Consider the following 27,302-nt stretch of genomic DNA (forward strand, 5'->3'; position numbering starts at 1 on the left):
AGGATGTCGAAGCAGAAGCAGAAGCCGAGATTGAACATTGCTCCAGTTTTCTGCTGATATGTCGATGTGTACACCAACGAAGGCTTTCCTGACATTTGGATGATGGTTTTCTTCTAATGTAAGTACTTTTCTCAATACTGAGCGTCTTCGAATTTTGTTTAGGGGGCTGCGTGTTTGATTTTTTTCCTTCCTCGAGTTACGTGACACATCGATGGGTCTGTGTTTGAGTGGACGGTTTCGCTCTCTGTCTCTCCCATCACCCTCCCATCAGTGGGTCAACAGTCAACACGATGCGCCAAGCGGCAGCAGCAAAAACTCTTGGCGTTTTTGGTCAACGAAAAAAAAATGGGGTTATGGGTTCCGTGCCACAGACAATGCTTTGTTCAAAGGCAGACGGATGTTCGAGCTTTATCTCCCATAGCCTAGGCAGATCGACCAAGAAGCAGCCAGAGAGAGACACAGAGGAATAGCTGCTAACTGCTTGTTATGTGTTGCCTTGTTTGCATACATCCATTTGGCTGGGGAGCCTGGCAGATGATAGAAACAGATCTGTTTGTGGGAGTGGGTGGTTGCCGAGGTAAGATGGTTAACAGATTTCCTGTTTTCTCTCAGTTTCTCTCCTCAAATGTCAACTTTTTTTTAACAAAAATTCAAGGATTACTTAAGCATCTTTTGAAAACGGTGGTGATTATTTTGCAAGTTGTGTCTAAAGTGATTTCTTCATGCTAATTAACAGCTGTACGTATGTATGAAACAGGTTTTAAAAGGCAAAGAGAAGCGCAGAACTCAGAACATTCATGAATACACAATGTATGTATGTATGCAGATATAACATATATAGAATAACAGACACAAAACTTATACCAAAAGATGCACATCCATACTTATGCATGTGCAAATATGTATTATATATGCTCGACTATTAACAGATACTAATTCAATGATTGGTAAGGACAATGCTGTCTTTAACTTCATAAAACGGACACCGAACCTTACATAGCCTCAGTCAAATACATACATGTGTATACATAACATAAGTATTTTGCTGCCTCAAGCCTAATCAGTAATCTCCATCATGTTATTGTGAACAATGAATTTTGACTATTTACCTATTAAAATATACTTTGTGTGATTTTGTGGTGTAGGCATATTGTGTTATTTTTAGTGGATTTTTGTTGCCTGGTCAGTGCAGCAGTAACATTTCTTGTGTGATGTCCATACCTAAAGAATAAAACTGATGCTGGCAACAGAAAAAAAAACCAGTTTGTAAGCTGAGTAGGCCCCCCAAAATAAAATGTTTGTTTCTGATGATACGGTAAAAAAAAGTTAGGGTTGGTAGGTTGGTTACTTTTTGGGGGGAGGGGGGGGGGGTAATTTGCACAGACGCAAGTGGCTTTTTATTGGCCACTGGATGTTGGAGAAGAGTATCTTTGCTTGTATAGCTTGCAAAATCAAGTTTTTTCGTCATTTAAAAAAAAAATGTAGGGTATAAAATAGTTTCAGGGTCAGGAGGTACAAATAGGGTCAGTTGGGGAATCAGGAACATTGTGCTTTTTTCTTGGCCCTAAGTACTTGTTGTATCATGTTTTTGTGTCTCTACGTTGTATCATGTTTTTGTGTCTCTACGTTGTATCATGTTTTTGTGTCTCTACGTTGTATCATGTTTTTGTGTCTCTACGTTGTATCATGTTTTTGTGTCTCTACGTTGTATTTATCAGTCTGTGTTTGTATTTTGACGCATATCATGTATATAGCCAAGTGGAGTGGACAAGGGGCTTGGTGTCGTTTTTACCAGAACATATAGGTCCGTATTATGTTTTGCATCAGGCATCTTGTTTCTTGGTATGGCGCACCAAGCCTGGTTACTTCCACAGGCTCATGAAACCTTGGTTCTTGACTTGTAGTATTTCTATTAATATTTCATTCAAGCTAGTCTGACACTTCGGAAGGCACATGAAATCATCTGCGTTGGTTTTTGTGTGTGCTTCAATGCCTTGTTGCCCCCTTGTCTTTATCTTTTGGGTACAGTTATTGATAAATTCATCCAGCTCCCTTTCCCTTTTTCCTATTCTCATTCGCATCAAGCTTTTCTTAATTTTTCTGTTGCTTGTTTCTTGTTCACCCCTCTTTTTATTGTGAATGAGTCTTTCTTTCAGCCAGTCCGTTGCTTCAACTGTCAGTCTTTTTGCCGTTACAGTGGAACCCCCCTTTTAAGACCTCCAAAAATATGAGAAAATCGGGTCTTAAAAGGGAGAGCCCTAAAATGGGGGTCATTTAACACAGGTTATCATCTGAGAGTCCTAAAATGGGGGTCATTTAACACAGGTTGTCAACTGAGAGTCCTAAAATGGGGGTCATTTAACACAGGTTATCAACAGAGAGTCCTAAAATGGGGGTCATTTAACAGAGGTTATCAACTGAGAGTCCTAAAATGGGGGTCATTTAACACAGGTTATCAACTGAGAGTCCTAAAATGGGGGTCATTTAACACAGGTTATCAACAGAGAGTCCTAAAATGGGGGTCATTTAACACAGGTTATCAACAGAGAGTCCTAAAATGGGGGTCATTTAACACAGGTTATCAACAGAGAGTCCTAAAATGGGGGTCATTTAACACAGGTTATCAACTGAGAGTCCTAAAATGGGGGTCATTTAACACAGGTTATCAACTGAGAGTCCTAAAATGGGGGTCATTTAACACAGGTTATCAACTGAGAGTCCTAAAATGGGGGTCATTTAACAGAGGTTATCAACTGAGAGTCCTAAAATGGGGGTCATTTAACACAGGTTATCAACTGAGAGTCCTAAAATGGGGGTCATTTAACAGAGGTTATCAACTGAGAGTCCTAAAATGGGGGTCATTTAACACAGGTTATCAACTGAGAGTCCTAAAATGGGGGTCATTTAACAGAGGTTATCAACTGAGAGTCCTAAAATGGGGGTCATTTAACACAGGTTATCAACTGAGAGTCCTAAAATGGGGGTCATTTAACAGAGGTTATCAACTGAGAGTCCTAAAATGGGGGTCATTTAACACAGGTTATCAACTGAGAGTCCTAAAATGGGGGTCATTTAACACAGGTTATCAACTGAGAGTCCTAAAATGGGGGTCATTTAACACAGGTTATCAACAGAGAGTCCTAAAATGGGGGTCATTTAACACAGGTTATCAACAGAGAGTCCTAAAATGGGGGTCATTTAACAGAGGTTATCAACAGAGAGTCTGAGAAAACCAGGTCTTAAAAAGGACGGAGTCTTAAATTGGGCAGTCTTAAAAGGTTGGTACCACTGTGTACATATGTTGATGACTGTGTCACATTCTTTGTGTCCCTGTGTCCCTGCTTGGTGTCTGATGTTTAAATCTTTATGATATAATTAAAGGAGTCTGATGTTTAAATCTTTATGATATAATTAAAGGAGTCTGATGTTTAAATCTTTATGATATAATTAAAGGAGTCTGATGTGCTTCAAACAGTTGAGCGATCAAGCATCTTTGGCTTTAATAAATGTAGCTGAGTGGAAAGCCCCTTCTGAACCCCACCACCCGCCATTTCCAGACCTTATCAAATATTATCTTATTTGTCTGATATTCTGTTCATAAGGTGTGCAAATTTACCTCCATTTTAAGACTCCCTCCCTCAAAGGTTTTGAGGCCTTGAAAGGAGGGGTTCCACTATATTCGGTAGCAATTATCTGGTTTTCTCCTCTGCTCTAACTAAAAGCTGTGGAAAACAATTTTGGGTGCCTGTGGATGGATCATACTTAAAGTGTATCATTTCCTGTTGCAGTTAATTGCTGTTGTAAGACTTAACCACAAAGCTTGTGTTTTTTCTGCTATGCATTGGACTGTTAACTGTTCAAAAGTTAAGGAATGGTCGCTGTATGTACGGTTACTGGACTTTCTTTATGTATTTCAAGTACAGCTTCTTTGGGTGTTCTTTTTTTGTCTTTTCTTTTTTTTGTCAAAAGAGGATCGGCCCTTCTGACAATGAAGGATTATACCGGTGTAATTTAATTCTGTAATGGTTAGAACAGTTATTTATTACAATTTACAGGTAAAATAACATCCTATATCCTGTTCTCTTTGGCTCCAATGCAAATTTATGTGTTTCTTTATGTGATGTGCATACAATGTACCAGTAATCCACAGTTATTTTTTTGTTCTTTGGAAATGAGATCATTGCCCTGTATGCTTAGAATTCTGGACTGCTGTTGGACTGGTCTGAATCAATGTGAAGGATATCGTAGGATGAACTCACAAGACTTAGTTTAGTCGCTGTGAGTTGTCAACATTCTGGGGACTATGTGGTGGGTTTTTTGACTCACATGCGAAGCAAAAGTGAGTCTATGTACTCACCCGAGTCGTCCGTCCGTCCGTCCGTCCGGAAAACTTTAACGTTGGATATTTCTTGGACACTATTAAGTCTATCAACACCTGATGTGGCCTGATGGTGTATGGTTACAAGATCTCAAAAAACATGTGCGGCAACTTGACCTCACTTCAAGTTCAAGGTCACAGGGGCCGTAATTGTTGTCCGTCCGTCCGTCCGGAAAACTTTAACGTTGGATATTTCTTGGACACTATTAAGTCTATCAACACCTGATGTGGCCTGATGGTGTATGGTTACAAGATCTCAAAAAACATGTGCGGCAACTTGACCTCACTTCAAGTTCAAGGTCACAGGGGCCGTAATTGTTGTCTTAAAAACGACCATTTTTCACATTTTCGCATTTTTTTCTGAAGTTATCGAGAATGGCAACCTTAGCTATGTATGCTATACAGGGCAATGTAAGCCCTATCTTTGGACACCAGTTTGGTTGACCTTGCTTCAAGGTCAAGGTCGCAAGGGTCCTTTAAAGTTGGATTGTATACATATTTTGAAGTGACCTTGACCCTGAACTATGGAAGACAACTGTTTCAAACTTAAAAATTATGTGGGGCACATGTTATGCTTTCATCATGAGACACATTTGGTCACATATGATCAAGGTCAAGGTCACTTTGACCCTTATGAAATGTGACCAAAATAAGGTAGTGAACCACTAAAAGTGACCATATCTCATGGTAGAAAGAGCCAATAAGCACCATTGTACTTCCTATGTCTTGAATTAACAGCTTTGTGTTGCATGACCTTGGATGACCTTGGGTCAAGGTCACATGTATTTTGGTAGGAAAAATGTGTAAAGCAGTTCTTAGTGTATGATGTCATTGCTAGGTTTAGTTATTTGACCTTGACCCTGAAGGTCAAGGTCATGTCAAGGTCAAGCATGTGAGTCGTATGGGCTTTGCCCTTCTTGTTTTTGCTGATGCTTGTGTCAGTGACAGTGTCAGACAGAGTTAGACAATATTGATCTAAACAGCTTGATTAAGCTCTCAGAAAGCACCTGTTTATATTTTCTCATTGCATTTTGGGGATGCAAAGCAGTTATGGTACTTGTTGATTGTTATTCAACGGATCACAAGCTCCTGTTCATTACACATGTTTATTTGTGGCTGTCCTGGATACAAAAGTATACAGTCACTTCTAAAGTCTTATTCTTCAGGAAGTCACAATTCACATTTGCATGTAACCACTAGTCGTACTGCATGACTTTGACTAGGACAATTAATTTTGTTTTTGTTAAGCACAAAGAGAGCTTTAAACAGTATTGCTGTAGTGTTGTGAATCCTGGTGGTAAGAACAGACTGGCTGATGGAGACAAAAGGGTGTGGAAATGTGCTTTTTTTCTTCAATTTGAATACTGATGAAGACATTGGAATGCTTAAAAGTGTGTTGAAATGTGCTTTTTGACTCACATGCGAAGCAAAAGTGAGTCTATGTACTCACCCGAGTCGTCCGTCCGTCCGTCCATCCGGCCGGACGTCCGGACGTCCAGAAAACTTTAACGTTGGATATTTCTTGGACACTATTCAGTCTATCAGTACCAAATTTGGCAAGATGGTGTATGATGACAAGGCCCCAAAAAACATACATAGCATCTTGACCTTGCTTCAAGGTCAAGGTCGCAGGGGCCATAAATGTTGTCTAAAAAACAGCTATTTTTCACATTTTTCCCATTTTCTCTGAAGTTTTTGAGATTGAATAACTCACCTATATATGATATATAGGGCAAAGTAAGCCCCATCTTTTGATACCAGTTTGGTTTACCTTGCTTCAAGGTCAAGGTCACAGGAGCTCTTCAAAGTTGGATTGTATACATATTTTGAAGTGACCTTGACCCTGAACTATGGAAGATAACTGTTTCAAACTTAAAAATTATGTGGGGCACATGTTATGCTTTCATCATGAGACACATTTGGTCACATATGATCAAGGTCAAGGTCACTTTGACCCTTATGAAATGTGACCAAAATAAGGTAGTGAACCACTAAAAGTGACCATATTCTCATGGTAGAAAGAGCCAATAAGCACCATTGTACTTCCTATGTCTTGAATTAACAGCTTTGTGTTGCATGACCTTGGATGACCTTGACCTGGGGTCAAGGTCATATGTATTTTGGTAGGAAAAATGTGTAAAGCAGTTCTTAGTGTATGATGTCATTGCTAGGTATAGTTATTTGACCTTGACCCTGAAGGTCAAGGTCATGTAAAGGTCAAGGTCAAGCATGTGAAGCGTATGGGCTTTGCCCTTCTTGTTTTTCTTCAATTTGAATACTGATGAAGACATTGGAATGCTTAAAAGTGTGTTGAAATGTGCTTTTTTTCTTCAATTTGAACAGGTGCTATCAGCATGAAGTTAGAGGTCTTTGAGATTCGCTTCGACAACCCGCGGGGGGTCTACGCCGCCGGGGAACAGGTCAAGGGCAACGTTATTCTCCGTCTGCGTAATCCCATGAAAGTCAGAAGTGAGTCTTGGTTGTCATTTTGTCTGCACATGGGTCTGTCCAGACCTGCCAACTGCTGCTCTTTCAGCGTAGCATGCTACGTTTTAAGAGCAATCGCTACGCCAAGCTAAAGATTGCTACGCTTAAACAAATAATCACAAGCATACAACAGTTCCCTCTTTTTGGTGAGTTCTGGCCTGAGGTACACCAAGCCAAAGTGGGTGCCAGCCAAACGGGAGAGAACAGACCGCGGGTTCTGATTGGTTGAAATGACAACACATCTCAGTTTCAACCAATCCAACACTGCGGGTGGCTCCCGTTTGGGTGGTAACTTTGTCGTGCATCTCAGTTTCAACCAATCCAACACTGCGGGTGGCTCCCGTTTGGGTGGTAACTTTGTCGTGCATCTCAGCCCAGGTGCTCATTTCTGCTTCTCACTCTGTGGAGCGGTCACAACATGGGACATAAAACATCTTCTACACTGAAACGTTTTCTGCACATTCACTGCAGATACTTTCTAATGGGCATTTTATGTTCCTGCATTCTCATGAAACTGTATTACAAATTTCTATTCTTGTGCAAGATGGCATACATGTGGATGTGGGAATCAATTTTAGAAACTGCTACACTTAGACGACATTTGCTACGCTGAAAATGTCCCCAAAATTGCTACACTTGAGGCTTCACCAGGGATAGCAGGCCTGTCTGTCTGCTTTTTAGTCTCAAAGTCTTTCCGTATCTTACTCGTAGCCTGCGTGTGTGTTGTGCACTTAAGTGGAAGCCTGCAGTAGGTTCTAAACCAGTATTTCTTTTCATCCTGCGTTGTTGTTTTTTCCCCATCTGTACGTATGCATGTACAGTGCAGCCCGCCTTTTAAAACATTGTATAGATCTCTATTCATTCAGCCGTTTTGTCCCTGGCGTTCTGTCAAATTTTTGTAGGTTATGGACAGTCAGATGATAAAGCTTTGACTATGTTGAAAACTAGAAATCATTCATTGAGTCATCTGATAAACTGTGCGTGGGCATGCCGGTTGAAGGGTGCAGTGTGTCCCTAATTGGTTGGGAATCATCTTCAAACAAAGCTTGAACTGTGTCTACATGTGTAGGAGCATGACAGGGTGCGTGACACATGGCCACACCAGTCATTAAAGGGATACCGTACAGATATACAGTCGAGATCGCTTTACACGAAATGAAAGGGACCAATATTTTTTTTCGAGTTAACGTTTTTTCGCGATAACGAAAATGATCAAACTGATTTTGTTTTTTTTGAAAGCAAGATAAAGAAGATAAAACAGTGCCATACCTTAACAAAAAAAGCATCCGTAGTGCGCGGCGGACGAAGTGCACGGTTCAGTCAGAGTCGGCAGTTTTGTCGTCTGCTACAGTTCATTATTTTGTTGTACACTTTAATTCCCCACAAAAAAGATTAAAATCCATTGCAGTCTTTTGTCTATTCTTGATGAACGTTGTCAGAGTTGAATTTGCGATTGAAAACTTCTTACAAATTTCAGTCTTGTTCAGTTGTTTTTTGTCAATCTCTTCTAAAACTTTGATTTTAAACGTGATTGTGTGGCTTGCTTGTTTTCTCTTCACTCCTGTTTTCGAGGCCATCTTCAATCACGGTCAGAAGGAAAATGAGATATTCAGTCAGTCACGCAAACACATGAACACTTCTCGCTTTGGAAGCTACAAGTTGAAAAAAACAGTTGTTTGGTGGTGCAAGAGACCGAGAATCGGCTTCGTGTAAACGTTTTTTGCGTGAGTCTCAGATCGTTTTATTTCGCGTTATGATGTTTTTTTTAGTAGGGTTTATGAAGGGAATGATTGGGACTGACAACACGTTTCGTGTTAAATGATCTCGACTGTAGAAATATTTCCTTTTAACCGGTCCCCGTAGCGCAGTGGTTAGCGCATCGGACTGTGGGCCGGGAGGTCGTGGGTTTGAATCCCATCAGGGTCATGTGGGTTTTTCGGGCTACGGTCGGCTACTACCCAGAGTGGAAGTGCTATGGTTCCTATGGGAAGGCTGGAATCACACAGCCGAGTGTCATTCACTTAACGAATGCGACTTTGAGGGTGCTCAGGTTCTGTATACCTGACCAACACCGCAGGTGCTGCAGTTCTCGGGCCTGGTTGATACCAGGATATATTATGACAGTAAGCGTAGAGTGCTGCCCTGTCACGTAGTCTCAAACCAAAATTGGAAATCCATAGCATCATCATTATAATCATCCTCATCTCATTAATCATCCAAAAATTATAAATTGTCCTTGCTCTTGTGGCCCTTCATGCCCGGAGCTCTCATGGTGACCTTGGTCTCAGTGTTCCTGTTCCATCCTTCCCTGAAAAGTACTTCTGCTGTCAGTCTTCAACGTGTGACGTTCTGGGGGGTCGACGGAGGGACGTGGTGGCTGTCTGCTCTCTGGAGGGGACCCTCACTCAGTCTGGCTCCGCGACTTAGCAGTCAATGTCATTAGTAGGGGGCATAGTAGGTAGTGGGCTGCGTCCGTTAGCTCGGGACAGACCCACTACTGAACACCGTTGAAGTGACTCAGCAGAAGTGCAGTGTCATCTTCCGAGGGTAGCCTACCGCAACGACCCGACATCCCTCCCTGGAGCGTCTGTAAAATCAGCAAGTCTGGCAGCGGAACGAAATTCAGATGTGGATGGAGCAGTGAGTGCAGGTACGGGGCGGCGTGAGAGCACACCGGGACAAGGAACAGGTGTAAGGGAGAAAAAAAAGAAAAAAAATATTTCCTTTTAAACTAAGGCAGCCTTGCTGAGTATGTGACATAATAATGATGAAGTATTAGAAGTGTCCTTACCCTTCAGGTTTTGTAACTTTAAATCTTTGACTTTGCTTTTTACAAGTGGAAAAGGAAATTGCTACGTACTCAGGGAAGCTCTGTCACTGTGTCAGTAGAGTGTGCTGATTTTCCAGTTTTAAAGGTTGTTGGCAAAACATTTAGTGTAGCAGTTTAAGTGGTACATGTAATGGGAGGACAGCATTTGAGGACAGCCAAACTTGTCTCTACATTGCTTTTCTTCTCTCATGAGAGGGGAACTTTGCCAAATGTATAGATCAGGGCCAAGAGAATTGTGAGTTTTGCTTTCAACAGAGGGACCTTACTTAACACATACTGTCATACAGTGGAACCCCCCTTTTGACACCTCAACAAAACTAAGACAACCAGGTCTTAAAAGGGAGTGAGTCCTAAAATGGGGCTACATTTACACAGGTTATGGCAACCCCCCGCGGGTTAGGGGGAAGAATTTACCCGATGCTCCCCAGCATGTCGTAAGAGGCGACTAACGGATTCTGTTTCTCTTTTTACCCTTGTTAAGTGTTTCTTGTATAGAATATAGTCAATGTTTGTAAAGATTTTAGTCAAGCAGTATGTAAGAAATGTTAAGTCCTTTGTACTGGAAACTTGCATTCTCCCAGTAAGGTAATACATTGTACTACGTTGCAAGCCCCTGGAGCAAATTTTTGATGAGTGCTTTTGTGAACAAGAAACAATTAACAAGTGGCTCTATCCCATCTCCCCCCTTTCCCCGTCGCGATATAACCTTCGTGGTTGAAAACGACGTTAAACACCAAATAAAGAAAGAAAGAAAGAAAGAAAGGTTATGGCACAGAAAGTCTGAAAAAAACAGGTTTAGGGAAGGAGTCTTCAATTAGGGGGTCTTGAGAGGGGGGTTAGGATTAGTAATTGAAACCATGTGTGCTGAAAACATTGATTTGAACCAGTCACTGCTGATCTGTTGCAGACAGTATCTCCTTGAAAAGTACATTGTTTGAATCATTTCACATGGACCCTTGCATGTGCAGGGATGTTGTTACAAATTCACACACCTATAGGACAAATGTCCTGAGCTCTTCAGAATCAATAGGACATTTGACCGCTTTCAGAAATGTCAATAGGACAATGACAGCGCTCAATTCAAAACGATAGGACATCTGACCGCCATGCGGCTATGTGAATCGGACATTTGAGCCTTTCAATCGGTCTATGTCGGATGTCCGGCGCCTAACGACATCCCTGCATGTAGAGTCCACCCTGCCCTGGTGACCTCTTGATAACAACCACCTGCCAATTACAACCACCTGCCAATTACAACCACCTGCCAATTACAACCACCTGCCAATTACAACCACCCCAAAGAATCCCAGATGATGTTCTTTCCTATATAATTCACCTTTCCGTAACGACCACATGTTTATAAGAACCACTATTGTTTGGTCTCTTGGGTTGTCATTATTGACAGGTTGGACTGTAGATTCGCTATATAGAAAAAAAATTATCATAACAGACACAAGCCGCAAAATGGTCATGGCGAGTATCAGGAGTGTTTTCTAAGATATGATTTCTCACAATTTACACGTCTTATTATCTGTTTGAGTACTTTACAAAAAAAGAGTATCACATAAAAGACACAAGCAGCAAAACGGTCCTGGCAGGTATCAGGAATAACAGTAGACACTAGTGTTTACTAACTTATGATTTCTCACAGTTAACATGTCTTAACTATCTGTTTCAGAGGTGTTTCTGTACTTTGAGGGTCGTGCCAAGTGCCACTGGGAGGTCAAACATGGCCGCAGCAAGACTGACTACAGGGCCACGGAAACCTACATCAACGAAACCTTTGATCTCTTTGATGCCGGTACGTTAACGAACTGGTTTTATCTGCAGGGTGTTACAAACTGGTTATCTTTTTGTCTGTCACAGGTGTGTGTGTTTGGGTGAGGATTTTTTTCTCCATATTCCTCTCAATCCCCAAACTGTCAGGTAAAGGATTTGCCATGATCCTTTGAAATGCTTTGATTGTTAACAGATTTTCTCATTTTATCTCTTTTTTGCGTTGTTTTCTCGGATGTAAACCTTTAAGCGTATGCCTTCGTATGTGTGTGTATTCTGTGTTTGTGTGTGCGTGAGAGAGAGAGACACAGAGACAAGAGATGACTAAACTTCATTTCAACGGGAGGTTTCAGGCCATAGCCTGCCTGCATGATCTTACAACGTGTTCTGAGTACACAGGGAGAGGAGGGGAGAGAGAAAGAGGGAGGGAGAGGGGGAACGCCATGTTATTCAACTCTGCAGTTTATCGTATATTTTATTCATGTCACCTCATGCAGGCGCATCAGGAGCAGATCACCCTGCCGGAGAACACAGTTACCCTTTCTGCCTTTTGATGGGGGCTTCCCTCCCTTCTTCCTTTGAGGGTCGCCGAGGCTACGTGCGCTACTTCTGCAAAGCCTCCATCAACCGGCCGTGGAAGTTTGACGAGCACACAAAGCGAGCCTTCACAGTCATCCACCCTCTGGACCTGAACGTCGTTCCAACAGCAGGGGTAAGACTTTACTTTCTGTCACTATCTGTATGTTGCAGTGTCAGAAGTCAGTTAGAAAATGTAACTTAGGCTACCCGAACCCCCAAAAATAATATCTTATAAATGTGTCTGTAAATGGCTTGATCACTATTGTCAACTTGATTGTTTATAAACTGTCTGTCTGCCTGTGAGCACCTGCACCTGTGACCGGCACGGTTGGCCTAGTGGTAAGGCGTCCGCCCCGTGATCGGGAGGTCGTGGGTTCGAACCCCGGCCGGGTCATACCTAAGACTTTAAAATTGGCAATCTAGTGGCTGCTCCGCCTGGCGTCTGGCATTATGGGGTAAGTGCTAGGACTGGTTGGTCCGGTGTCAGAATAATGTGACTGGGTGAGACATGAAGCCTGTGCTGCGACTTCTGTCTTGTGTGTGGCGCACGTTATATGTCAAAGCAGCACCGCCCTGATATGGCCCTTCGTGGTCGGCTGGGCGTTAAGCAAACAAACAAACAAACCTGCACCTGTTCTCCCATGTGTTTATGTAACCGAGTTCACAAAGCACAACAATTACCTTTGGAGGCAAAACCAGTGGAACAGGGTTAAGATTTTTATCTAGAGCTAATTTAATAGCTATGGGTACGCAAAGGTTCCCAAACCCAATCACAAAAAGAACTCTACAATTGACAGGTGTCTAGCCGGCGTCGTATTAGAAACGTCAAGCTATAAATAGCTTGCTGTCCCCGCAGGCAGACAACTCTGCAGAGCCTGTTTAGAAGGGAGACTACTGCGTCACATTTATTGTAAACTGTTGGTGTGACAGATGCCAGTGTAGAAAGCTCTGTATGTTCATTGTAAACTGTTGGTGTGACAGATGCCGGTGTGGGGGGAGCAGGATGAGTCTGTGGAGGGGTGCTGCTGTTCTGTGGGCAACGTACAGGCCAGACTGACGCTCAACAAGACGGGCTTTGTGCCGGGCGAACCCATCACCTACACCGTCGACATCTTCAACAAGTGTGACTCCACCATAGAACGCGTGGAACTCGACCTCAAGCAGGTAGGTTTGCACCTGTGTTTTCCAGCGTCATAAAATTGTGATTATTTTTAAATTGTGGTGCACCACGAATGTTAAGCCTCAGATTGATCGGTCTGACGGGCGCAGTGGCGTGGCGGTAAGACGTCGGCCTCCTAATCGGGAGGTCGTGAGTTCGAATCCCGGTCGTTGCCGCCTGGTGGGTTCAGAGTGGAGATTTTTCCGATCTCCCAGGTCAACTTATGTGCAGACCTGCTAGTGACGTAACCCCCTTCGTGTGTACACGCAAGCACAAGACCAAGTGCGCACGAAAAAGATCCTGTAATCCATGTCAGAGTTCGGTGGGTTATAGAAACACGAAAATACCGAGCATGCCTCCCCCGAAATCGGCGTATGCTGCCTGAATGGCGGGGTAAAAACCGGTCATACACGTACAAATCCACTCGTGGTTAAAACATGAGTGAACGTGGGAGTCTAAGCCCATGAACGAAGAAGAAGATATTGATCGGTCTATGTTGACTTCATGAAGCTCCCTGCGTGACGATTTTTGGCAATAAAATGTCAATAAAAAGACTTTGCAAAGTCAACTTTGGGTTGAATTAAGGACGGCCTACTGTGCCTTTAAGGACGGCCTACTGTGCCTTTAAGGACGGCCTTAGGCTTAGCACGCTGCCCTACACGCCACCAGGCGGGAAAGGCATGCCTTAGGCTTAGCAATTTTTGTTGTTTGTCATATATGTAGTTCTTGTCTGTATGGACACTGTTCATATGTATTTTGATCAAAATCATAAAGATAAAAGGGTAACGAGCAATAGATGTAAATCAAGCTTCTTCTCGTTCGCTCCTTCGAGGTATATTGTGTTACTGCATAGAGCTATCTGATTTAATTTGGATTTTGACCTCTTGACGTCACAGACCTTTACTGTGTACACCCCAAGAGGTGCATATGGGATTACATTTGACCAGGTACAAAAGAGAATGGCAAAGATTTACCAGCATGGAATCTAAGTTGACAGTGTTTTGTTTTCAGCTGGTGACCTACACAGGGTACTCCAATTCCATCTTTTCTTCGGGCCACCCCAAGCACCACACCAAGGTGGACAACTTCTCTCTGCTCAATCACACCAACCGCATCAAGCGGAACACGGAGGAACACATTCACCGAGCCGTGGCGGTGCCCCCTCTTCCTCCCTCCAACCTAGAGGGCTGCGGCATCATCGACATTTCCTACTTTGTAGAGGTGACACTTTCATTGTCGATTTATATGTGCCATTAAAGGCACAGTAAGCCTCCCGTAAACCATCACAGAGCTCCCCGAGCGTCTACATACAGTACAAGCATACTTCCATTTGAACGCTCACCGAACGGGAACATCCTGGCTGCTTTCTGTCGAGCGTGAGAAATTTTCAAAGAATTTATTTTCGTGGTCTTGGTCCTCTACAACAATGGCGCCTCGTTTTGGTGCTGGACGGCTGTTATGAATATTCAAATGATACCGGAAATCACGCCCGGACAGTAAGCCTCCCGTAAACCATCACAGATACTGTCAGGCTTTTACACACAGTACAAACACCCTTCCATTTGAACACTCACCAAATGGGAACATCCTAGGTGCCCAACGTAAAGAGCGAGCAATTTTTAAAGAATTAATTTTGCAGATTGTCTCGAACACTTTTTGGACCCATCCTGAACTCAGGTCAAAAATGAGTTACTTCCCTTCGGGTCTCATTCTATCGATGTAAACTGGCGATAGCCGTGGATCGATGATTATCAGAATGTTTTTGGACCGTGGTGCGTTTTTGCGCCAGACCTAACTTTTAAAATCTAAATAATAAATTGACAGCTTGTTACACAAACATTCTTTAATCATAAAAGAATTCTTTTTTCATCAAGACAAGATCAATACAATTCGAAGTTGTGAAAGTTTGAAAAAAGAAAAGCCCGGAAGCAGGGTCACGCAAGGGTCGTAGCAGACGACGGTTTATGCATATCGCCGTTCCTCTCAACAGTCAAAACTCGGACAAAAGCCATCGCTAGAGTTCTTGTGAACCACAGCCGTTTGTTTCGTGCGTAAAAACCTGCTATTGTAGATAAGCTCACATCGAGTCGCATTCAAATGACTAACTGACGACTACATTGTGAAAAAGGGAAACTGGATCACACGGGTTCACGATGGCTCAGGGGTAAGATAAACCACGCAAAAATAAATTCTTTGAAAATTGTTCGCTCTTTACTGCGGGCACCTAGGATGTTCTCAATCGGTGAGTGTTTAAATGAAAGGGTGTTTGTACTGTGTGTAAAAGCCTGACCGTATCTGTGATGGTTTACGGGAGGCTTACTGTGCCTTTAACTGTTGAAGTTGTTGAGATGCTCATTTGCTAGCAGATGAAGAAGAAGCCTTCCAAAGACTTTTTGTTTGGAACGGGGGGGGGGGGGGGGGGGGGGGGGGGTACTTTTAGATGTGATGGTTATCTGTATCCATCACAACATAATTATTTTGAGCTGAAGGTAAACCTTTGTAGAATCCAGAGTTTGAGCACTAATCACTGAGAAGGTGTGAACTTGAGCACTAATCACTGACAAGGTGTGAACTTGAGCACTAATCACTGACAAGGTGTGAACTTGAGCACTTATCACTGACAAGGTGTCAACTTGAGCACTAATCACTGACAAGGTGTCAATTTGAGCACTAATCACTGACAAGGTGTCAATTTGAGCACTAATCACTGACAAGGTGTCAACTTGAGCACTAATCACTGACAAGGTGTCAACTTGCTTTTTGTTGCGCTTGCTTGTTGTGTATTCAGCAGTTTTACATGGAAAACAAATTCAGAACCCTGTCATTGCATTATGGCTTTTGTCAGATGAACAGGAGCACTTCATCCATTGTTACATTGCAACTGACCAATGTCATTATTGACCATTTTCAGCTGAAGGTGAACGTTCGCTGGACATCGATCACGATTGAGCGGGAGATCATCATCGGCACGATACCTATGCACTTTGCAGGTGTGCCGCAAGCACCTGTGATACCTGGGTCCCCCGCCTCCAACGCTGCCCCCTCCGCCCCTCCACTGGAACCCCCTCCCTACTCAGAACGTAAGTCTCTACAGCGTAAAGGAGGGTGTAGGTGGTTACTGTGGGCTTTACAATATGTTTCTCATGGAGCCCCCTCCCCGCTCAGAACGTAAGTCTCTACAGGGGGAAGGAGGGTGTAGGTGGTTACTGTGGGCTTTACAATATGTTTCTCATGGAGCCCCCTCCCCGCGCAGAACGTAAGTCTCTTTTTCTAAAAACAGATAGACTGTTGTAACGTTCCAAAATCCAGAATCAGAAACAAAGATAAGTTAATGGAACGTTTTATTTTGCAACAAAAAGATATTCAAGTTCATCGACCCAATTGTAGTGAATAGAAAAGAAACGATTATGAGATTTTTTTGTGTTTTTTTACCCATGTAACCCTCTATTTACTTAAAATATGTCTACTTCGGAAAGTAGGGTGTAGGTGTTCTGGGGAATTAATGTTAGTGTAAAAATGATTATGGGGATGTGTTGAGTGTCTGAGAGACTTTTGGCATAACTCGTTTTAAACAACTTTTCAGGAGAAGGACACAACTGATTGTTTTGATTATGAAATGGTGTTTATAGTCCTTTCTGGTATGGATAGAAAGATAAAAGAATGTTAAATCATGTAGTGTCAATGGTATTAAAGAGAACATTTGTCATGGAGAATGATTATTTTACTTAGTCTAAAGCACAAAAACATCAAAATTGGCAAGAATCGAGTTAGGCCAAAATTCCACGACGACATCGATATGTTGGTGTCAAGTTTGAATCAACCACACTCAACCCTCTTTCTCTTTTCTCCCTCAGCTCCCCCATCGTACGAAGAGAGCGTGTTCGGGCGTGTGGAGATACGCGATGAGAACGACGACGAGCACACGTCGGGTCAGATGGGTTGGGCGCCCTCTTACCCCGTGTATCACTACGACGCGGCCACGCAACACTTCCAGATCTTGCCGTCTCTGCCCGTTAACACACCTTCAACTGCACCGCCTGCCTACAATCAGATCTAAAGGAAAACTTGCAGTCAGATCAAATGGAAAACTTTCAATCAGATCTGGAAAAAAACTTGCAGTCAGATCGAAAGGAAAACTTTGAATCAGATCTAACGGAAAGCAAATCCAAAACTGACAGACGGCAGCAATGAAAATGGGGCAAACTTAAAGCAGTGATTTTAAAGAAGAATTGATTGGTTTGTGAGGATAAGAAAAAGTGGGAAACGTGATTTCAAAGTCGATTCAAATTCTTTCGGAGGGTAAGGATATTTGTGCTGTCTCACAAAATGAAGACAAAATTGAGTTTCCTGCAAGGCTTGAGAGATCTGACCGTAGAATTTGGAACTGTAGAAGGATTGCCATGCTCTTACAAGGATGAGGTGGTTTCGCTGAAATGCCAAGTCTTCATTTATGCACCAATAACTTTCTTCAAATGGGTATGAAGTCGAGGTGCATGTGTGCAGGATCTGATTTGAGTATGTGGAGGTTTTGGTTCTGAATAAAAAGATAGCCAGGTAGTTACGAAAGATGGGATGAACATCTACAGAAATACGGACACCTCGCTGATGCACAAACGTCTATACTTGAATGGTTACCAGGCTGAGATGTATCAGTCTTTGGGTTCTGCACAAACAAGATGATTCAAGCTCAAAAAGTGAACGTGTATCCTGATTTCAAGATGTCTTCTCATCTGTGTATGACTGCTTTCCATTTTCACACAACCTGGGACTACAGCTCAGAATGATAGAGAAAAGACAGCTTGAATGAATCCAGACCAGTGATAGACCAAGGAACCCTGGGTGAAACATTGTATTTGGGTTATTCAACTCCAAAATTCAGTATGCTCAACTGGCTTAGTGTTCTCTCACGTCTCAAGAATGTAAGATCAATCTATTTCTGTTTTTTAGACCAAAAGGACCAATCCATGATAGGTTGACCTGTGTAAAGTATGCTTGCTGTCAAAAATGTTTCACCAGCAAGGCCAGAGCGCTAACAAGATGAAAGTCGCAGGTGTCTAATGTGTGAGTGTTTCAAAGGTGGCATTGAGAATAAGGAAGAAGAATCAGGCATACAGACGAGGATCCAGTGGCTTCTTCTTCTTCTTCTGCGTTCGTGGGCTGAAACTCCCACGTACACTCGTGTTTTTGCACGAGTGGAATTTTACGTGTATGACCGTTTTTACCCCGCCATTTAGGCAGCCATACGCCGCTTTCGGAGGAAGCATGCTGGGTATTTTCGTGTTTCTATAACCCACCGAACTCTGACATGGATTACAGGATCTTTTCCATGCGCACTTGGTCTTGTGCTTGCGTGTACACACGAAGGGGGATAAGCCACTAGCAGGTCTGCACATAAGTTGACCTGGGAGATCGGAAAAATCTCCACACTTAACCCACCAGGCGGCCGCGGCCGGGATTCGAACCCTCGACCTTCCGATTAAGAGGCCGACGTCTTACCACCCCACCACAGCGCCCGTCTGGATCCAGTGGCAAAGCTTTGTGGAAAGTAGCAGGAGAAACAATTGTGAGTCTTCTAGAGACCTGTGTTTAGTGGACTGGGCTTGCAGACTGGAACGGCCTAAGATGGGTGGTGAACTGGGTTTGTTGACTGTAAAGGCCTAAGTAAGATGAGTGATGGACTGGGCTTGCAGACTGGAACGGCCTAAGATGGGTGGTGAACTGGGTTTGTTGACTGTAAAGGCCTAAGTAAGATGGGTGATGGACTGGGCTTGCAGACTGGAATGGCCTTATATGGGTGGTGAACTGGGTTTGTTGACTGTAAAGGCCTAAGTAAGATGAGTGATGGACTGGGCTTGCAGACTGGAATGGCCTTATATGGGTGGTGAACTGGGTTTGTTGACTGTAAAGGCCTAAGTAAGATGAGTGATGGACTGGGCTTGCAGACTGGAACAGCCTAAGATGGGTGGTGAACTGGGTTTGTTGACTGTAAAGGCCTAAGTAAGATGAGTGATGGACTCGGCGTGTTGACTGGAACGGCCTAAAACGGGTTTCCAGCACAGATCCTCTGGTGTGGATGTATTATGTATAGAAAGCCTTTACTTCAAAAGCAGGGAGAGGATCTAGGTAGATCTGTGTGTGTTGTAATGGGTACTCACAAGTATGTGATAACTTACCCTGTGATGGTTGAAGTAGACCTGGATACTGAGGAGTACTTTGAACAAAGCTCTTGCACAGTGTGACATGTCTGAGTTCCATGTTCATCATCAAAACAGACAACACCAAAACTGAAGACAGGAAGTATGTGCAAATTGTGAAGATTGTGTTGGTCAAAATTGAATTTCTTCCTGTGTCTCTGAATTTGAATGTTTTGATTTCATTAAGTGTTTCTTGAATTAACAGTGGCAGATGATAATTATGTAGTTTGTGATGTTTTCAGGGTAATACATATATATATATATATACTAGATGAATACCCGCTTCGCCGGGTACGGCTTCGCCGGGAAGAGGAAGGGAGATAAACGCGCAAAACACTGGAGAAGATAAGGAAGAGTTACTGGGAATGGATGTACAGAAAAACCAAAATTGGTTCAGCGCTGCGCGCTGAGAGCACGTGTTGAACAGTTTCATCGACCAGATTGTGTCCGGGGTCTACCTGAATATGCCCACCAAATTTGAAGCAGATCCATCGAGAACTTTGGCCGTGCATGGCGAACAGACAGACAGACAGACACACACAAGCCGTATATAGATATAGATATATATATATATATATATATAAAACATCAGAAATTGTGAAAGAAACAATTGAAAGTCAGCAGAGATATATATATATATATTTATATATACTGCATTATGCAGTCTTGATACGCCGAGGATCGTGGTCGGCTGGGCGTTAAGCAAACAAACCAAAAAAAATACGCCTAGGATGACCTATGTGATGCATTTAGACAGAATTACTTACCAATTTAGCTTTGCTACACAGCTAAACATTGTATGAAACTAAACATTGAATTTTTTATTGATTTAAATTGGTTTTGAAATCTATTGTTATTTTAGTGCATAGTTCTCCACCCATGTTTTAGCTTTTCATGATCCTTTGTTACTATTGTTGCGTTACCATTTTTGACGGGGGGGAGGGGGGGGGGGTGAGGCTGTTTGTATGATGGTAGAACAGTGAGCAGTATGTTTTTTTGATGGAATGTCTTTATTACGAGTTTGAATGAGCTGAGGTCACAATGTTTGTGAAGAAAGGTACCCTCCCCACCCCCCACCACCCACCTCCAACCTCCAAACTTGACGCTAATAATTGGAAGAGATGTGCTGACAGAAATAGTGTGTCCTATGCTTTGAAGCATGTGTTTAAATTATTTCAACCAAGATCATGAAAGTGTTCAACGGTGCGTGTGTGTGTTTGTCTCTGTGTTTTTGTCTCTGTGTAGACATGATTGTATATAACGTTCAAGGCCAGAGTTGAAATATAATGTCAAGATATTGATTTCAATGATCAAATTGCATTTTCTATCCTTTTCACGCTTTCTGTAATATTTTCTTCCCGCAGGTGTTTTGGTTTTTTATTGTTGTTCGTTTTTTTTCATAGACCTTTAGATTCTGCTTGTATTTTAAATCATGTTGCATGTAATGTGGTTTCTACCTAACACAGTATAAAGTCGTTGATAATCCTTGTTCTTGCTGTCAGTTTGAACTAAAGAGAAGAACAGTCAGTGTTTGATCTCGCTGTACATGTGCTCTGTTTTACTTTAACATCAGGCAAGGTAATGCAAACCCACAATTTGCCTCTTTCCCTTGTTACCCCTAATTTTCTCTCTGTTGTTTCTCTGTGATTGTCAATCAAAGTATGCATGTAATGGTGTGTGCGTGTATGTGTGCTTTAAGATGATAACAGAGCACGGGAGACGTTTTTTCTGAATATGTTGTCGATTTTCATAAAATTAGAATTTAATCTTCTAAGACATGCAACTTTAGGTACTCTGCCTTGTTTATAATGTACTCCAATTGATTAAAGAAAAAATTAGTACAAATAAAGCAAAAGGCATATGACATGAAAGCTGAAGACAGAATCATGCAGCTGACAAATTTTGGTGTTGTTGTTTTTTCACCTATGAATACTTGGGGTGCAGCATTTCAACATCATGAAAAACAAAATACTTTGCACATTAACTTTTTATGATGACTTGAACCTTTTTTTTTGTCAGAAGATTTTTGGTATACATTGAGCTGCCCATTTTCATGTAAGATTAAGGTGAGTGGAGGCTTTGTCTGTGTAAGTCCTATCTACAGTGTATGTGTTTGCACTTGAATCCATGATTTCATCAGATTTCCATGACAACTGGCAGAACATCCACACAGTGGGACGTGGATACTTTACACGCTTTTTGGCACCATCTCAGTTTTGCTTCAGTATTGAAAATGCTGACTTGAATTGGATCATTATGTTTTACTAGATGAATACTCGCTTCGCCGGGTACGGCTTTGCCGGGGTGTACGCCGGCTTTGCCGGCGCACCGTACGAAGGAAGGGAGATAAACGCGCAAAACACTGGAGATGATAAGGAAGAGTAATACCCGGCTTCGCCGGGATGAAAGCGTTGTGGACAGTGACCTTCTAAAAATAGTAACGGGAATATGGATTGATGCCACACGAAGGAAGGGAGATAAACGCAAAATACTGGAGAAGATAAGGAAGAGTTACTGGGAATGGACCTGGGAAAATGAACAGAAAAACCAAAATCGGTTCAGCGCTGCGCTGAGAGCACGTGTTGAAAATTCTCATCGACCAGGTTGTGTCCGGGGTCTACCTGAATATGCCCACCAAATTTGAAGCAGATCCATCGAGAACTTTGGCCGTGCATCGCGAACACACACACACACAGACAGACACAAGCCGTATATATATATAGATTTTATGGTATACCATGAAAGCATCAACTGCAAAACATCCGTTTTTTCTTGGTTTTTTACTTTTTTTGAATAACATTGAAAATTGTCTCCTTTACCCCTGAACAGAGCAATTCAGGAGAACATCAGTTTTGCTCCTGGGTTTTTGTAACATGACGTTGGTTTATGTTGAAACATGTCCCAAATACGGTAAATGTGCACATGTTTTTTCCCCCTTGAAGTTATATGTATCACATGCATTCATGTCGCGCCTGTTGTTGAAGTATCTGTACTTGCCTTTAAAGTTTGATGCACAATGAATTTGATATTACTCATGCGTGTTACCTGTTGTGGTTCTGATCTGATAATAGTAAAAATGTTCATGTCATGATTGTGTCCGTTTTGATGTCAGAATTTTGTCGGTTTTGATATCATGATTGTGTTGGTTTCGATGTCATGATTGTGTTGGTTTTGATTTCAAGAATGAAATGGTTTGAGGGTCATGATTGTGTGGTAGATTTGTGGATGTACGTACATGAATTTAAATCTATAAACAAGAGATTTGCTGGTGCTTGATGAATTTGTAGCTTTGCTTGCAGAATGAGATTTTGTGACTCAGATTTGAAGGATGTATGGGTCATTGGCAGTGATTTCTGTTCTTTGGGGTAAATTGGTAACAATCTGACATGAGGTGCAATGTGCTTATTTTCTTTTTGTTTCCTTTTCCTTTTTTTCTTTTTTTTTCCCCGTGCTAAATCATTGAAGTAGAAGGTGCCTTGGGAGATCACTCGTTATATTCATGAACTTGATACTGCATGCAAGTATGAGAAATGATGTGTGAACGAGTGCTGCTTGTAGAGAGTCCTCCAGACTTTGACCATTGAGGAAAGAGAGCACCTGCAGATTTTCTCTGTACAAATTACAAACTTACAGTGTACATACCATAAGTTTGCACTTCTGATGCAATTTTGCTTGTGAATAATCAGCTCCTATCATATTGCATTGCTCCCGCAGTGGGGCACTGCGGTTATGAAATTAAAGGCCCCTCCTGTTTTTGGAACCGCAGGAGCTTTCTAGTTTGCTGTTAGGTAGATTTTTGGTTCCTCTTTCCTGTCATGCTCTCTTTTTCTTCATGAATTCTTTTCTTTTTTCTGCCTTCTTGCTCATTCACCTGTATTTTTTCCAAAAATCTCTTCTCTTGCCGCTTGTCTCGCGATTCATGTATAGTTTAATCTGTTAGTGTTCTGATGTAAGTCCAGCAGTAGATAGGTTAAGCCTATTTTAACATACTGGAAACTGGTAATCTTCCAGTAGGTATTAATTTAGTTTTACTAAAGCCTGCTGGGACACAAGTAATGGGTTAGTGCATTTGTAAACAGGAATCGCTTGACAAGTGGCCCCCTTCATCCCCCCCTTCCTCGTCCTGATATGGCTCTGCGTAGTCGGCTGGACGTTAAGCAACAAATAAACAAAACAAATATTGCATTGCACAGCAGTTACTTCACTGCATAGTAGTTACTGCATCGCGTAGTAGTTACTGCATTACATAGTGGTGGCTGCATTGCCTAGTAGCTGCTGCATTGCATAGCAGTTACTTCATTGCATAGTAGTTTTGCATTGCCTGGTGGTGGCTACATTGCATAGCAGTTACTTCCCTGCATAGTAGTTGCTGCATCACATGGTAGTTGAGGGGAGGTAATAACAGATGCAAGCATTTTGCCCTCATGTGTACATGTATTGCTAGTCAAAGTTGTTTTCTTTTCTCTATATCTGTCTAATTTTGTGCATGCAGTACTGACTTTCAAATGGCTGTGTTGTAAATTGCAATAGAACCTTTAGCAAATTGAAATGTAATGTATTGCTGCTTCTCAAAATTAAGGGGGATGCACAGTTGTTTGTTGTATGTTTATCAGGGTTTGCTAGTGTGTGATAGGGTTCGCGTCCGTCTGTAGATGTTAGTTTCTTTGTTAGTCCTGTGTTGACAACTCTTCGACAAGCGCTTAGAACTGTACCCACGGAATACGCGCTATATAAGCTTCATATTGATTGATTGAGTGTTAAAAGTGGTTTTTTTTATTTTATTTTTTTAGCTCTTGGGTCAAAAATTGTTTTATAGTTAATGTACTTAGTCCATCTTAACCAGTAACAGTGGATATTCAGAGGGTAGGGGATACTGGAAGAAAGATAATTAGTGATGAAGGTAGTGATACATACAGATGTGGCTGTGTGTAGTGTCATGGCAGAGGGGGTGACAACTGAATGGTACTGGAAGTGTTCAGGAAACACTGCTATCTTGCTGCTAAATGAGAAGAACGTTTAAAGGCTCGCTACTTAAAGAGATTAATCTATATTTTGTATATATGGCTGTGGCAGTATCTTGCAGAAATGCATCTACAGGTATTTAAAACGGTTTAGTGTACATATGCAGATAATATTTACAGCCATGACTTAAGTTGACAGAAGGGTATAAACTTAATGAGGGAACATGGTGCTTTGTTTCGATTCAAAACAATATTTGAACACCCCAGTGAATTTATTGAAAAGTAATCTTGTTGGTGTCTATTAAGGTCTAAAACATTCGCTGTTGATGATCACATTTCTGTGGTTCCTGATTCTATACAACAAAACTTTAAGTGAAGGCAGTCCAACACAGAATACCTTGGGGATCTGCTGATAAGGGGGGGGGGGGGGAGGATAAGGAGGAGAGAAAACTGCTCCTGTAATTAGATTAAGAATGTACAGTTTGGCTCAAGTGGTATGTGTGATGGGGGAACACTCTCCGGGCCCGCGAGTGGGAATAGGCGGATAAGGGAGGGGGGAAGGGAGATAAGGAAGGGAGAAAACTGCTCCTGTAATTAGATTAAGAATGTACTGTTTGGGTCAAGTGGTATGCTGATGGGGGAACACATTCTGGACCAGCCAGAAGTGTTCCTACACTGAAGGTTTCGTGCTTTGGTTAAGTTGACAGACATATTTGAGGAAAACAAGATGTCCATTATTTAGAGGTGTCCTCTCAATAGAGTGTCTTCAGATTACAGGTATCATTGCAATAGAGTTCATATTTTTGTGATGACTTTTGAAAATAAAACACTGTAATTTACTCCAAAACCTATGTGTAGTTACCAGATTTGAAGACATCGATAGCTCAACAAGTCAGTCGCTTGAAAATGTTACATCACATATTTCTCATTGGATTTAGCTTTTGCAACTTATAATCTACATTACATTTATTTGCATTTATATAAATGTAGACCTGTGGTGAACTGAAGCTAGAAGTATTGAGTTGTTGACATTCTTGACGGTTCTTATGTGTCATACGCAGTAGTAGTCTGATTTTGATATCCCTCAAGCTTGTTAGTGGTCTGATGTGTATTGTGTGCAAGCTAATGTTGGCCCTAGCTCCATGCTGAGGATTTGAAGAATCCAGGTTGAACATTGAACTTGTGACCAATGTGATCCTTTGATATGTGTGCACTCATGCACTTGATATTATCTCCTAATCTCATGTCTGATGGTACAAGTCAGTCCATACAAGTCAGTACAAAATAGCAATTCCAATGTGCTTTCAGTGTGCATGCGTTTGGCAAAAGTTGCTAATACAGTGGAACCCCCTTTTAAGACCTTCAAAAATCTGAGAAAATCAGGTCTTAAAAAGGGGGGAGTCTTCTTCTTCTGCGTTCGTGGGCTGAAACTCCCACGTACACTCGTGTTTTGCACGAGTGGAATTTTACGTGTATGACCGTTTTTACCCCGCCATTTAGGCAGCCATACGCCGCTTTCGGGGGAAGCATGCTGGGTATTTTCGTGTTTCTATAACCCACCGAACTCTGACATGGATTACAGGATCTTTTTCGTGCGCACTTGGTCTTGTGCTTGCGTGTACACACGGGGGTGTTCGGATACCGAGGAGAGTCTGCACACAAAGTTGACTCTGAGAAATACATCTCTCGCCGAACGTGGGGACGAACTCACGCTGACAGCGGCCAACTGGATACAAATCCAGCGCGCTACCGACTGCGCTACATCCCCGCCCAGGAGGGAGTCTTAAAATGGGGGTCAAGTTACAGAGCTTATGAGCAAACAATGTGAAAAGGTAAGGTGTGAAAATGGAGGGTCTTAAATTGGGGGGTCTTAAAAGGGGGTTCCTCTGATCTGTATTTTGTTTATGTATATTGTTGCTCTCCTTCTTTCAAATACACAAGTAAGAGATGTGTGTGTTAGTTGAGGCTTGTGTTGTTGAATGTACCAGGCCACCCTAGTTTGCCTGTACATGTGTACAGTGGGACCCCTCGGTTAAGACCTGAAAAACCTTGAAAAAATCAGGTCTTAAACAAGTCGCGTAAGGCGAAAATACAATATTTAGTCAAGTAGCTGTCGAACTCACAGAATGAAACTGAACGCAATGCCATTTTTCAACAAGACCGTATACTCGTAGCATCGTCAGTCCACCGCTCATGGCAAAGGCAGTGAAATTGACAAGAAGAGCGGGGTAGTAGTTGCGCTAAGAAGGATAGCACGCTTTTCTGTACCTCTCTTTGTTTTAACTTTCTGAGCGTGTTTTTAATCCAAACATATCATATCTATATGTTTTTGGAATCAGGAACCGACAAGGAATAAGATGAAAGTGTTTTTAAATTGATTTGGACAATTTAATTTTGATAATAATTTTTATATATTTAATTTTCAGAGCTTGTTTTTAATCCGAATATAACATATTTATATGTTTTTTGAATCAGCAAATGATGGAGAATAAGATAAACGTAAATTTGGATCGTTTTATAAATTTTTATTTTTTTTTACAATTTTCTGATTTTTAATGACCAAAGTCATTAATTAATTTTTAAGCCACCAAGCTGAAATGCAATACCGAAGTCCGGGCTTTGTCGAAGATTACTTGACCAAAATTTCAACCAATTTGGTTGAAAAATGAGGGCGTGACAGTGCCGCCTCAACTTTCACGAAAAGCCGGATATGACGTCATCAAAGACATTTATCCAAAAAATGAAAAAAACGTTCGGGGATTTCATACCCAGGAACTCTCATGTCAAATTTCATAAAGATCGGTCCAGTAGTTTAGTCTGAATCGCTCTACACACACACACAGACACACAGACACACGCACATACACCACGACCCTCGTTTCGATTCCCCCTCGATGTTAAAATATTTAGTCAAAACTTGACTAAATATAAAAAGGGT

At 41.9% G+C, this 27,302-nt stretch overlaps 1 protein-coding gene across 1 annotated transcript; it reads left to right on the top strand.

Moving 5' to 3' along the window:
* On the top strand, positions 1 to 27,066 carry LOC138959497 (arrestin domain-containing protein 17-like). Its single transcript, XM_070331018.1, has 8 exons — positions 1 to 118; positions 6,722 to 6,847; positions 11,374 to 11,496; positions 11,969 to 12,183; positions 13,032 to 13,214; positions 14,221 to 14,430; positions 16,121 to 16,289; positions 17,064 to 27,066. The coding sequence occupies exons 2-8, from the start codon at positions 6,733 to 6,735 to the stop codon at positions 17,264 to 17,266; spliced, it is 1,218 nt and encodes a 405-aa protein (XP_070187119.1). The 5' UTR covers positions 1 to 118; positions 6,722 to 6,732; the 3' UTR covers positions 17,267 to 27,066.
* Positions 27,067 to 27,302: the final 236 nt, after the last annotated feature.

The sequence above is a fragment of the Littorina saxatilis genome, linkage group LG1 (assembly GCF_037325665.1).
Source record: "Littorina saxatilis isolate snail1 linkage group LG1, US_GU_Lsax_2.0, whole genome shotgun sequence".
Lineage (NCBI taxonomy): Eukaryota > Metazoa > Mollusca > Gastropoda > Littorinimorpha > Littorinidae > Littorina > Littorina saxatilis.

What these genes read in the sequence shown, in the direction of transcription:
- LOC138959497 (XM_070331018.1), top strand. Translation starts at nt 6,733, where the DNA reads ATGAAGTTAGAGGTCTTTGAGATTCGCTTCGACAACCCGCGGGGGGTC. An exon ending in ACGTCGTTCCAACAGCAGGG is followed by an intron (nt 12,184 to 13,031) that starts GTAAGACTTTAC and finishes TTGGTGTGACAG; the next exon opens with ATGCCGGTGTGGGGGGAGCA. An exon ending in ACATTTCCTACTTTGTAGAG is followed by an intron (nt 14,431 to 16,120) that starts GTGACACTTTCA and finishes GACCATTTTCAG; the next exon opens with CTGAAGGTGAACGTTCGCTG.